At 37.3% G+C, this 12650-nt stretch overlaps 1 protein-coding gene across 4 annotated transcripts in view; it reads right to left on the reverse strand.

Moving 5' to 3' along the window:
• Window positions 1-12650, reverse strand: part of Neo1 (neogenin 1) — a 165339-nt gene that overhangs the window by 25176 nt on the left and 127513 nt on the right. For 2 of the 4 annotated variants that reach the window (XM_050151829.1, XM_050151827.1), the window contains exons 16-20: window positions 8647-8742; window positions 5905-6080; window positions 5685-5823; window positions 3636-3743; window positions 2181-2375 (exon numbers count right to left, since the gene is read on the reverse strand). In XM_050151829.1, the coding sequence (XP_050007786.1) occupies window positions 2181-2375; window positions 3636-3743; window positions 5685-5823; window positions 5905-6080; window positions 8647-8742 (714 nt within the window). Of the gene's footprint in view, window positions 1-2180; window positions 2376-3635; window positions 3744-5684; window positions 5824-5904; window positions 6129-8646; window positions 8743-12650 lie in introns of all 4 variants that reach the window. The other 2 variants (XM_050151828.1, XM_050151826.1) reach the window with 1 other exon arrangement.

Raw genomic sequence — 12650 nt, forward strand, 5'->3', positions numbered from 1 at the left:
ATATAATTTGGTATGTTTTCAGAAGCCAAAAACCTACATAAGAAAGGAAAAGAAGTTCTTGACTCCTATGGTACAGTTTCAAGATTTCTAGGGCATATTTTAATTTAATTTAGTCCCTGACCCCTTTTCCATTGTTCATACTTATTACTTTATCCTCTTATTTCTGAGGCTATCATTTCTCCCAAGTGACATACACTACACATCAAGATTCCAGTTGTTCTTCATATGCTATTACCTCAGGCAAAATCTAATTGGCAGAGATACTTGGCATTTTAAGGTTCTTCATATTTAAATGTTCAGGATCATTATGCAGGCTACATTTAAATTAAACTTTCCAGAGCACTGCATCATGTAAGAAAATAAAACAAAACAAAAACCAAAAAATTGCCAGTGAACATGCTTTGCCAAGATTATTAGTTTATATTCCTGTATTTCCTAATATTTTCTTTAATAATTAAAGAATAAAAAGAATTTCAAAGGATGAATCTCGTACCCAAAACACCAAAAGGTAAAGAATTTTAAATAGCAGAGGCATGGAACAACTAAGTGTCGTGTAACAGTTACCAAGTGAAGGGAGAGAGCAAAGCACATTTATATTCTCTGCATATGCAATGTAATGACTTGTGAAATCCCATTCTTGCAAATACTCACTAAAAACTATGCCTGCAGTTTTCTCCCATGTACAACAAAAGACTTGTTGAATACAAACACATGTCCAAAGTCATGAAACTCAATGCCTCAAGTTCTGACTCTTTCTTGTATTAACTAAGATCCAAAACCCTTGTATTTCTGATTACTACTCTTAAACCTTGAAAGAAATGATCAAATTTACTTTCAGCAGTCTTTTGCAGTATGGAAATCCTCAGAGATAAAAATCACAAAGTACAGCTACCACACCACCATAGCAATTACAATAAAAAAGTGCTGACAAATGGCTTCAAGACTGATGGCATCAAGGCTCATGCTTTGCAAGTGTCCCGGCCATGTATTTTTTATGCTTTTATAAAAATGGCCATATTTAATATTTAAGAAAATAAATAGAAAGAACTGTAAATTAACATATTACAAAGGATAAATTCTTGGTTGCAGATAAACACATATTTAACAGAATTTATGTATGTGAGAAGGAAAATACGGTATTTGCTGAATTTGATATTAACTTTTCATTTAAAGAAATAAAATTCTAAATGTTACAAATAAGGAAGGTTGGTATACTGATCACATTACACCTCAAATGCTTATCACTGTTTATAACACTAGCATCTTAATACCTAAGGATAACCTGACATTCACTTAAGGCCAGCCTTGAGGTTATCCAACTCAGTTTTTTTTCACCAATGGATTTAGCTTCTAAGTCAATCCCTCAGCTTTTCAGACATCCCAAGGGAAATAAACATGGACTCAACTCCACTTTGGCCAATAAGTATGTGTGTGGTATTTAACACATGGTACTAATTTTCATGGAAAAGATGAAACAAAAAGCTCATAATAGGTCACAAAAGAGAGAAATGAGAGAGAGGCCATCTACTCATTTACCTTGGTCATTAGGCATTTTATCAGAGGAGTCCGCTGACAGGCCAAGCACAGGGGAAGAGGAAACAAGAGCAAGGATCACCAGCTTTGAAGATGGACAGACAGAAGTTTTAAAGGAAAAAATAAAATTCCCACAAACTTCCAAATAAATTGACAATAGAAATTTAGATTTCCATATTTCCACAGACTCAGCACCCAACTCAATTTTATTATCTAAGCTTGCTTGGCTTATTATTTTATATTCATTTTCTTGAACTTTACATAAACAACCCCTTCCAGTCTCATTCTCTACAAAGACTGCAATGTAACGTTTTTATGTTAAGAGCCTGTGTGTGTTGAAAGAACATCTGTCACAATAATATGTAGTATAACTCTATGGAAACCAAAAGAATCACTTCTGAGTTCTCAGATAAAACTTTAAGATCACTGCAATTCTTCTGCTCAGATATGTAGAGCCAAAGTTCCTGCCTATGTGGACTGGGAGAGTACTGATTTGGCAGTCAGTGGGTAGGAGACAAATTCTTTGGAAGTCTTCACAGTGAGGCTGGCAAGTTCATTACCAGCATTCTCCACACTACCCAGTTTCTATATGCTGCAGCCCCACTCTTTAGACAGCATATTGAAACCCTTGGCTCAGGGAGCTTTACCTTTAGGTGTTCTGAACTGGACAGCTTCAGACATGGGCCCCATGCCTTTGGAGTTCCGGGCCTGGATTTTGAAGTAGTATGGTGTATCAAGTGTTAACTCTTGAATCTGGTGAGTCAGTCTGTTTCCCACAACAGGTTCAATGACCCAGTCATGTATCTCTGCATTCACATCTGTGCTGTAATAGATGATGTAACCTGTCCAAAGCAATTAACAGGAAAAGAAATCCCATTTCTGTTTTTCTTTTTGCAATCAGGGAGTCACTAAGTGCCTATGATTTAAAATAATATAGTTCTGAGACTTAGGAATGGTATGACATGATCAATTAGCTCCAACCAATGTCATCTCTTAGGAGAAAAATGCTTAGCAGACTGGAAAACCTCTGACAAAGTTCTAAAATTGGGACAGGTAAGGCCACAGAAACATGTCACCAGATACTTCCACCAGGGGGCACTCAATCCCCATAGACGAGGCAGAAGCCTACCTGACTCACGCTGCTGCAAAAAAGTGATTTATTGTTTAAGGTTTTAAAAGACAAAGTAAAAAGTAATCGGAGTCAAGGTATTTCTTTTACAGAAGAGGCAATGTAGGATCCTAAAAAAAAAAACAAGAAACAAGCCTCGAATTTACAGAAAAGGACATCGCATCCAAAGTTGGATGGAGCACCCCTTTAGTCCCCGCAACTATGAAACAGCTACAGAGTGAGTTCCAGCCAAAAAACCAAAACAGACAGACAACCCCCGACCCTCCCACTCCCCACCATACCCCACCCCCGCCAAAAACAAAACAAAACAAAAACAAAGTTACATGAACAAAATGCTAAGAAACACATTATCTTTCTCAGTCGTTAGGCCACCTTCCTCATATTTCAAAGGGTAAACTGGTTCTTCAGGACACTACTAATATAGCAGAGGCTCCAAACAGCAGACAGTATCTTCTCTATTACGGGAAAATTTCTCTCCAAAGCCCAGGAGAAAAAAACCTCCAGTTCCTTTGTAGACCTAGGATATTCAAGCTTTTAATTCTAGTAGTGAGAGCACAGAAACCTGAAGCAGCAGAGTTTGGAATACTGGTGGTTTAAAAGCCTAATGGGTTTGGGGGGGCTTTAGCTTAGAAGAACAGTTTATGCATACTATGTAATTCCCATAGAACTAAACACACAAGTTCAAAGTCAGTAACCTGGGGAGTGAACAGCTTTGTGGAAAATAAACATACCCACCAAGCTGCAGTAGAACAAAGGCTGTACGCATACTCTAGCCCACAAAATATTGTTAAGCCAAACTACTGGCTGGCCACTCAATTCCGTGCTACTCTGGGCAGATTGCACCCCATGCTCCAATTTCAAGGACCAACATGGCTCATAGCACTCCCTACAATGACCAAGTCAGCCACACACTCCCACTTCTACTGACAAAACAGCTCTTGCCTGGAGTCGTGCATGGTCTAAGGCATCTCACCTGTAATCTTGCCGTTAGCTTCAGAGGGAGGCTGCCAGTTCACTATTATGGTCCTAGGTTTTCCTTCTTTACTCACAACGGTCACATCTTTAGGTGGAGAAGTAGGAACTACAAAACAACAAATACTGTCCACTTCAATATAATTCACAATTTTCCAACTCTTTTCATTGATAAGGTACAGTAAATGTATAGGACAAAGACAAAACCCCCTGGTTTCAATACCTCAAGTCTATGTGTAACCAACCATTTCTAAGAAAAAGAAGACTATACAAAGTATCAAAGGAAAAACAGAACAAAACAAATACTATGAGGATAGAGTATGGGCCTGTGGGCTGGAGCCAGGATACATACTCAAGGGAATCAAAGGCCACTGCTTTCAAGCACAGACTTCTGTTTGTCATTGTACAATCACATCTCCTTAAGGCTACAAGCTAGTCAGCACACCAAACTGAGAGCAGTTACATAATTGGCCCCAGATTGTTTCCTCTCACTTGATTTGGCTTATCTGGTAGGACATTTTAAAGTGTGAAATAGTTTTCTCTCTTGCTTCAAGCCAAATATGGCTTTTAAGAGCTCAATTCCCTCTAAGAAAAAATTTACAATTTGGTATTTTTCATTTTAAGCTCTCACTGAAAGCATACCACCAACTGCTGATATTACTGCTCTAAATAAAAGCTGTTCATCATCAGAAAAGCCAACAAGAAAATGACCTTTCTATATTTTACCCGAGAACTTTAAATGTAAGGCATGAGTAGGAAAACGCTCAAATCAACTTCCTAAAACACGGGAGTTCCAATATAAGACGGGAAAGCCTAGTGAAACAAGCATCCTAAGGGAAAATAAAAATTTCACTTATTAGTCAAGAAGCTGGAAGTAAAGCAAAAAGATATTATTAAAATAGAGGAGCTGAATGTAGTGGTGCACACCTTTAAGTCTAGCATTCCTGAGGCAGAGGCAGGCAGGATCTCTGTGAGTTGAATGTCATCTTGATCTATACAGTGAGTCTGAGAACAGCTAGGGCTACACAGTGAGACTATGGCTCAAAACAGCCAAAACAACAAGCAAGCAAGCAAGTAAACAAACAAAAGAAACAGAAAAGAAAGCAAACTAATGACTACTTACCCTTTTATATACTATATTCCTAACTTTGCAGTTCAACTCCCTTTCCTGTAGAAATTCCAAGCAACTGTGCAGAACACCCAGACTAATGTATACAGAATGTGGAAGTTTAGTTTTTCATTATGCCAGAAACAGGCCAAACTATACAGATTCCCAAGGTCATTTATATCCTCATCACAGCAAAGCCCAAAGGAAGTGAAAGAAGGGGTTTAAAGAAAGTTAGAAAAAAGAAACAGATCTCAAGGCTGCAGCATACTCTTTCTTTAATCTGCTTAGTTATCTTCTCTCCCTTATGTGTACTTACAAATACCAAAGGCTAGTTCAGTTAAAAATCTTATAGAGCTGCTTTCCAATAAAGCCCTGGTCTACCAGTAAAGTGTCCAGACTAGGCAAGCAAGGCTGAGCAACTGCTTGGTCAAGGGCAGGTCAATTCATTTTTTTCAATTTCAATTTGTCAGTGAAGCAGGATTAATGACAATAATCTCTTATATCTACCCACAAGCTTTTCCATCTGTTCCTCATTTTACCTTATAATACTCTTCTACCAAAATGAAAGAAACTGAGATTCAAAAAAATTAGATAACATGCTCATGTGAGCACAGTCAAAAGAAAGCTGACCTGAGATTAAATTCAAGTCTCTTAATTTCTTAAACCTAGACTGTCTTGGATTATACTATTCTGCTGTTTACTAATGTTCTGGCAAAGTGATCCAAACAGTCACAATAGTTGAAATGGAAAATAAAACTCAAATGCAGCTGTCCACTGGGTTCTGTAGAGATGTCAGTATGTGTCCTCCCCTTGCACAGTAAAGGTGGTGATAAGATGTCTCATGGCTGAGAATGTGGCACAACAACAGCGTGAACTTCTACAGGTTTTCATAGTTTACAAAGAAAAGAAATGCCACATGACATGGATTTACACTATACATACCTAATTCAAACGTAGCTCCATGAGCTGTCATACTCCATGTGCTTGATCTTCTACCTTTGGTCACCATCACAGAGAATTCATATAATGTATTCGGCTTTAAGCCAGTAACCAAATAGCTTAAAGTTGTTGCATTTGCAGTCTGGAAAAGTACGAATCAAGAACTTTAAAACAAGAAAACACTACTGATTAGCTTTTTTCACCCATAGCAAATGTTTAGTACCTTATACTTGGTGTTTGCTGGGATGTTGGTCTTCCACCGGACTGTGTAGTAGCGGGAATCTGTAATCTTCTGGTGTTTGGGCAGGGAGTTGTCTGCCCATGTAATCCTTATGGTGTCATGACTCAGAATGGAAGCCTGAACTCCCACTGGTGGCATCATGGGAGTGGGATCTGGCACTGGAGTGTATGGAGCATTAATAACAAATAAATCAACTTCAGAAGTGTCTGGGTAAAAAGTAATTAAGAAAGGGAAGTGGCATTTTAACATAAATAAAAATAAAAGGGAATGCGGGAAATATAATGGAATGGAAGATGAGAAGTGGAGAAAAAGAAAGAAAATCCAGAGTTAATAGATAGCCCTCATTCATTCATAATATTTCTACTGTGTTTTGTTGTTGTTGTTGTTTGTTTGTTTTTGGAAAAGAATTGCAGAAAATGTTAAGCAAATTAGTAGTTGACTATATTCTCAACCATACTCTAAACATTGAAAAATGATAATTGAGTGATTGTGTTAAAATATATATGTTTGAAATTTTGTTGAAATAACTGAACACATTACTTACTGTCAAAGGATCATAGAAAATAAAAACTGCTCTTAAAATCCAGAGTATAATACCCAAACAAGCAATAAAAAGCTCATGGGACATGAGTTACTAGTGCCCATCACTGGACATATGATGGTTCGTCTCTCAAAGCTGAATGTCAGTCTATGGTTAAGCAAATTCAGGCTTGCTGGCATTTTGAGAGCAGAGGCAGTAGAGATATGGCTCACAGCTGAATAAATCCAAACACTCATCTTCCTTAACAGAAGGTAAACTAACACTAAGTTGCACTGTCTGCTGTATTTTCTCCAGCAGTCAGAATAAGGTAGAGAACAAGTCCCCATCAGTTACAATGCCGTAATTATCATGGGTTCAAGTGGCCACAGCACTGCCAGGATTACAGCACTTGTCTGAGGAAAGGAAGAGCATACTATTGCTCTGTTCAACACAGCAAATGCACTCTTTATTGCAAAACAGAGAGGACAGTGAGTAAAAAAACAATTATCAAGGGCCACAGCTGGAGTGCAGGAGAGTGGGATCTCTGGGTTTTCCCACCTCCTAGCTAGATTTTCTAAATACACACACTTGTATTAAAAGTTATTATTTTAAAATAATTTATCTTAAAAATTCAGGTTTTAAATGTTGTTTCCCCATATAGTTAATGTGACTGGTTTTATATATAACTAAAAATTGGAAATGACACAGTCCCTGTTTATGAAAAATTGCTACACTAAAGAAATCATCTTCATGTGTGTATTTTCTGCACAATGAATACTAAAAATAACAGAGGGGCAGTCTAAGGCTTTGTTCTAAGGCTTGTCAGAATACATACTAATTAGTTACAATGAACCTTCATATGCAGAAATAATTATTCTTTAAGGAACATCTTATATGTGACAACTCTTGTGTAAAATAACCAAATTACATGACTTAGAAGCATTTCCTTGTACATTTATAATATTTCTGCATTCTTAAACCATGTGAAAGAAAAAAATTCTTTTCTATTGTAGTTCAATTTAAGAAGGCAAAGGTCACTTCTTGAATATATTTTTTTCCGGGACACCTAAACTATTTCTAACAGAACTTTTAAGTGGTAGGTACACAGGCCAGAATCATGGAATAATGATGTTTGTACAAAGTAGAGGCTTTAAAAAAACGGACAAAGATTATCTTTTAGTAAGCAAGAACACTGCCAAGTCTGTACAGTTACTTAAAGCATCCTTATGTCAGCTTGTGATACTGACACAACGTCATGGTCAACAAATGGAGAAATGCATTTATAAAAAGAAATTCTTTTGTATTTAGGATTCTATAAAATTATGTCTATGAGTGTTTTGCCTGCATGTATGTATATGCATCATGTGTGTGCCTCGTGCTCTCAAAGGGCAAAGGAGGGAGTCAGATTCCTGAAACTGGAGTTATGGATGGTTGTGAGTCACCATGAAGGTGCTGGATATGGGATCCAGGTCCTCTGGAAGAACAAGTGTTCTTTACCACTGAGCTATCTCAACAGTTTCCAGTTCTAGGATTGTTAAAAAGTTCACAACTCTACTATACTGACTTCAATAAATTTTCTCATTCAGATCTAAGAAGTTTTACAACAGTACAGAAATTTTACATTATATTTATATTCTTTCAAAGATATTTAAAATGTTATGAGTGATTACTGATCTCTTATAATAAATATAGCTGATCATAAGGGTAGTGCCTTTTTTATCCCTTTACATGAACTTTATGAAGGACACAGAAAAAATATTTTCCTAACCAACTCAGATATATGACCATAAACAAATGTTAGCTTCACCAAACATATATATATATACACACTTATTGATATGCTATGATGTGTAACCTATATTAATATGTGTGTATATATATATAAATAAAACCCTTCATTTTTGATTCATTATAGTTATACCATGTCTAAAAGATGAGTTATAGTTAATTTTCTCAAACTATATATTCTAGATTCTAACATATTAAAAACATGTATATATCTACAAAGAATAGCTTACATGACAGACAATAGTTTAAATGAGAAAACCAGGAACTAACAGAATTCTATACAAAGAAAGCCAGCTTATTACTCATCCCAAGTCTGCATTCCGAGTTGCCATGTATTTTTCCTTCACAAACACCCATCATACTCTACATAAGCAGCTGTGAAAGTGCAGACGACCAAAAGAGACAGGATGCCCTACCTGTGTGAGGTCTGGTCACAGCACTCTCATAAAGGGGGATGCCTTCGCCAACATTGTTGAACGCTTTCAGGGTAATCACATAATGAGAGCTTGGATCTGAGGGAAAGAAGTCAAAACAATTTTTTAATGTTCTCTACAGGATTTAAGAAATACAACAGTGACTAACTAATGATGAAAAATTCATAAAAGGGTTAGAGTTTTTAATGGGATTGGTCATTTTGGGACATGAAGAGATGTGGAGATAGCAGTACATGAGGACAAAAAAAAATGGTTGCATCAGTTTCTTGGATTTAGTCTTCAGAGTGGAGGTAGACTATTTTTCCTCTCCTGGAGTTTACTAAGGTTTAAGATGCACATTGTATGGTATAAGGCTTTTGTGTACCAGAAGCCTTCAGGTGCAGCTTGAAATTAAACCCCTTCTATACCGGACCACAACAGCTAAGGCAGAGAAACAGGAAATAAACTGAGAGTGCCAAATGTCTCCAACATTCCAGGGAATCTCCTAATCCAGAGCAGCCAACTTCTTTTTTTTTTTTTTTTAAGATTTATTTATTCATTTATTATGTATACAGTGTTCTGTCTGCATGTGCATCTGCAGGCCAGAAGAGGGCACCAGATCTCATTACAGATGGTTGTGAGCCACCACGTGGTTGTAGGGGGCTGGAGAGATGGCTCAGCGGTTAAGAGCACTGGCTGTTCTTCCAGAGGTCCTGAGTTCAATTCCCAGAGCAGCCAACTTCTTGATGAGACAAGACATACCCAGGATTTGATGGCCTGTAGGTAATTCCGTAAGATGAAGAGAACAATCTCTCTAGGGCAATGTTTCTCAACCTGTGGGTCTGAACCCCCATAGGGTTGCAGTTCAGACATTCTGCATATCAAAATTTACATTATGATTCAATGTCAGCAGCAAAATTACAGTTACAAAGTAGCAACAAAATAATTTTATGGTTCGGGGTCACCACAACAGGAGGAAGTATATTAAAGGGTTGCAGCATTAAGAAGGCTGAAAACCATGACTCTAGGGGATCCTTCAAAATTTCTTCTTAAATTCCAAGAGGTGGCATTAATCAACAGGTTGGACAGCATTTACAAGATAGAACCTGAGAGTCATTAAGCCCTCCCTTCTTGCTGGACAGTGGTGGCACACACCTTTAATTCCAGTACTCGGGAGGCAGAGGCAGGTGGATCTCTGTGACACAGTTTGAGGCCAGTGTGGTCTACAAGAGCTAGTTCCAGGAAAACTAGGGCTGTTACACAGAGAAACCATTTCAAAAAACAAAACAAAACAAAAGAACTTTCTTCTTGGCAAACAAACAAGACTTTCTGATTCTGTTCCTCACTATTTTCTCCTTGTTCTCAGTGTTTCCTCTTCCCAGGTCGCCACCATTCCCCATTCTGAGGGCACTTTCAACCCTCGCCCTATACACACATTAACCTATCCATTCAGAAGTGTTCATTTTACAAAGTAACCCCTCTAGTTATATCACCTCACCCATTCCCCCTTAGAACTATGAATACATCATCATCATTTGGGGTTATTGAGACAGGGATTCATGCAGTCCTAGCTGGCCCTGAACTTGCTATGTAGCTGAAGTTGGTCTTGAACTTTGGCTTTTTCTGCCTCTACTTGATTGTTAGGATTATATGTGCATGCCACCATGACCAGCTCTCAGATATTTTTAAAATGTATTCTTCCTAATAGCTGCATAATGTCTTTTTCTTTGCTTTCTATACAGTGTCTCAGACACTGTAGTTGTTCAATAATCATCTGTTAACTGATCAAAAAAAAAAAAGGTTTGGGCAAAAGGATACCAAGTTTAGTTTAAATTTTGGGCCAGGTGGAATATGGGTTACAATCTAGATGCAGGTGTCCGGTGGGCAGATGCTTGTATTGAACATGAAGTTCAGAAGAGATCTTAAGTTAGATGAATTCCTAAATGAACTTCTTCACCTCTTGTAGCGAGCTGCATGGAATCACACCTGATGGAGATGTATAATCAGCTCCTGAGATGGCTAAGGCCTGACCTATGCTATGATCACGCAATGATTATCAGCTGCTTGCATATGCGTGAACCTATGGGCAGTGCCCACCTGGTAGTTCGGGGTTGGCAGCCCATGCCTACTTAAGGGCTGGGAGAAGGTTTGCCCAGGGAGAGAGAGAGAGAGAGAGAGAGAGAGAGAGAAGGAGAAGGAGAAGGAGAAGGAGAAGGAGAAGGAGAAGGAGAAGGAGAAGGAGAAGGAGAAGGAGAAGGAGAAGGAGAAGGAGAAGGAGATAGATTGCTGTGAACAAAGTCCTGAAAACTGCTGCAAGAAGAGCTCCGGTGGTCGTGTCATCCTTGCGGGACGAGGTGGGCCGCGACAACCTCTGACTTTTTTCACTCAGTATTTTATGAATCATTAGACTAGTAAACCCATTTTATTTTATGCCAAACTTATTTTGTTTTTGCTATTTCTCAACATACATAATTCTTTTCTAATAGAATCTACTGTTTATTCTCTTTAGCATAATCTGTGTTCCTTCTTGCTGCTCTGTTTCAAACACTATTCTGGTTCAAGCTTTCAAGCCCAGCTAAATTTCTTCGTGGACTGTTTTATGTACTTTGTTCAGGTTTTCCTGCTCTGAATGAGCACACTTCACTTCAACTTACTTTACTGTTTCCTGTGTTTTCCTTTGGTTCTCCCACGAGACTGAAAGTTTCAGGAAGTCAAGGACTAAGTCCTGACTGCACTGTAAAGGACTTTTATTTTAGAAGTCTCATAAGGGAAACAGTAGGAGGCTGGCCATCACAGGAACATTTTTATCCACGGAAAAGCTTTGGTTTACCTATCCAACAATTGCTTATAAGACTCATGTGGAGAAGCTCTTTTTAGAAAAAAATACAGAAAATATATTTTGTTTTTGACTACACATAAAATATTGCCTATTTTCTTCCATTAAAAATTTGGTAACTCGTTTGTCAGGCACTTAAAACTGTTCTTAGAAAAGGTGTTTAAAAAAGTAATGGTTTGAATAAAAAAAATCAGCAGAGATTATGAATTAAGAGACAAGTTTTTCAGAGAAATATTAACAGTGACAATCCAATTTGGAAAAGTTATCATACACACCCAACTCAATTCACTATCATCTTACTATTATAATATTAACTTTAAAAATTACATTTATTTATATAAGTGTGTGGTCATGCACAAGCTACAGCACATGTATGATGTCAGAGGAAAACTTGCAAAGTTGGCACTCTCCATCCACTATATGGCTCCTGGGAATCAAATTCAGATTGTTGGGCTTGGTAGCAAGTACCGTTGTGGAGTCAATTGCTGTTCACAATTACTATTATAAGAAATTAGTAATTCTGACTTATTTGCTTTTAAAATTAACTGAGATATAAGTAGTATAAAATAAATGTTATTTAAATGGATAGTAAGTTTTGATAAATTTATATATCCGTGTAATTTATACCTAAGTAGAGAAATTAAGACATTTCCAAGTAGCTATGCTCTTGCCATCAATTCTTAGTACTCAGAGTTCTATGGAACCACTGGTCATAATTTGTCACTTGTAGATAAATTTTATCTATTCTGAATTTCATAAAAACACAATAACAGACTATATTATCTTGTGTTTGGCTTTTTACTCAGTATGTTTCTTAAACTCATTTCTGCTATGTGTACTGACAGCCAATTCCTTTTAATTACTGAGTAATTTCCATGAAAAGATATTAATTTACTAATAATTAATAATGATAGAAATTTGTAATTCTGCCCCCTTGAGGCTATTATAAGTAAAGCATTCTTTTCAAGCTTTTAAGTGGTCATGTGCTTTCATTTCTCCTGGTTAAGGATCTATGAGTAGAGCTGCAAGGTTGTATAGCAAACTTCATAAGAAAGCTATAGTTGTACTATCAGTATTTTTACCAGCAACTGTGAGAATTCTAGAGAATGTACAGAGGGTTTTTTTTTTTGAGATTTTTATACTTGCAATTCTCTGACAACTAAAACCACTC

The sequence above is a fragment of the Alexandromys fortis genome, unplaced genomic scaffold (genome assembly GCF_014885135.2).
Source record: "Alexandromys fortis isolate MF-2015 unplaced genomic scaffold, M_Fortis_MF-2015_v1.1 scaffold_70, whole genome shotgun sequence".
In the NCBI taxonomy this organism is placed as follows: domain Eukaryota; kingdom Metazoa; phylum Chordata; class Mammalia; order Rodentia; family Cricetidae; genus Alexandromys; species Alexandromys fortis.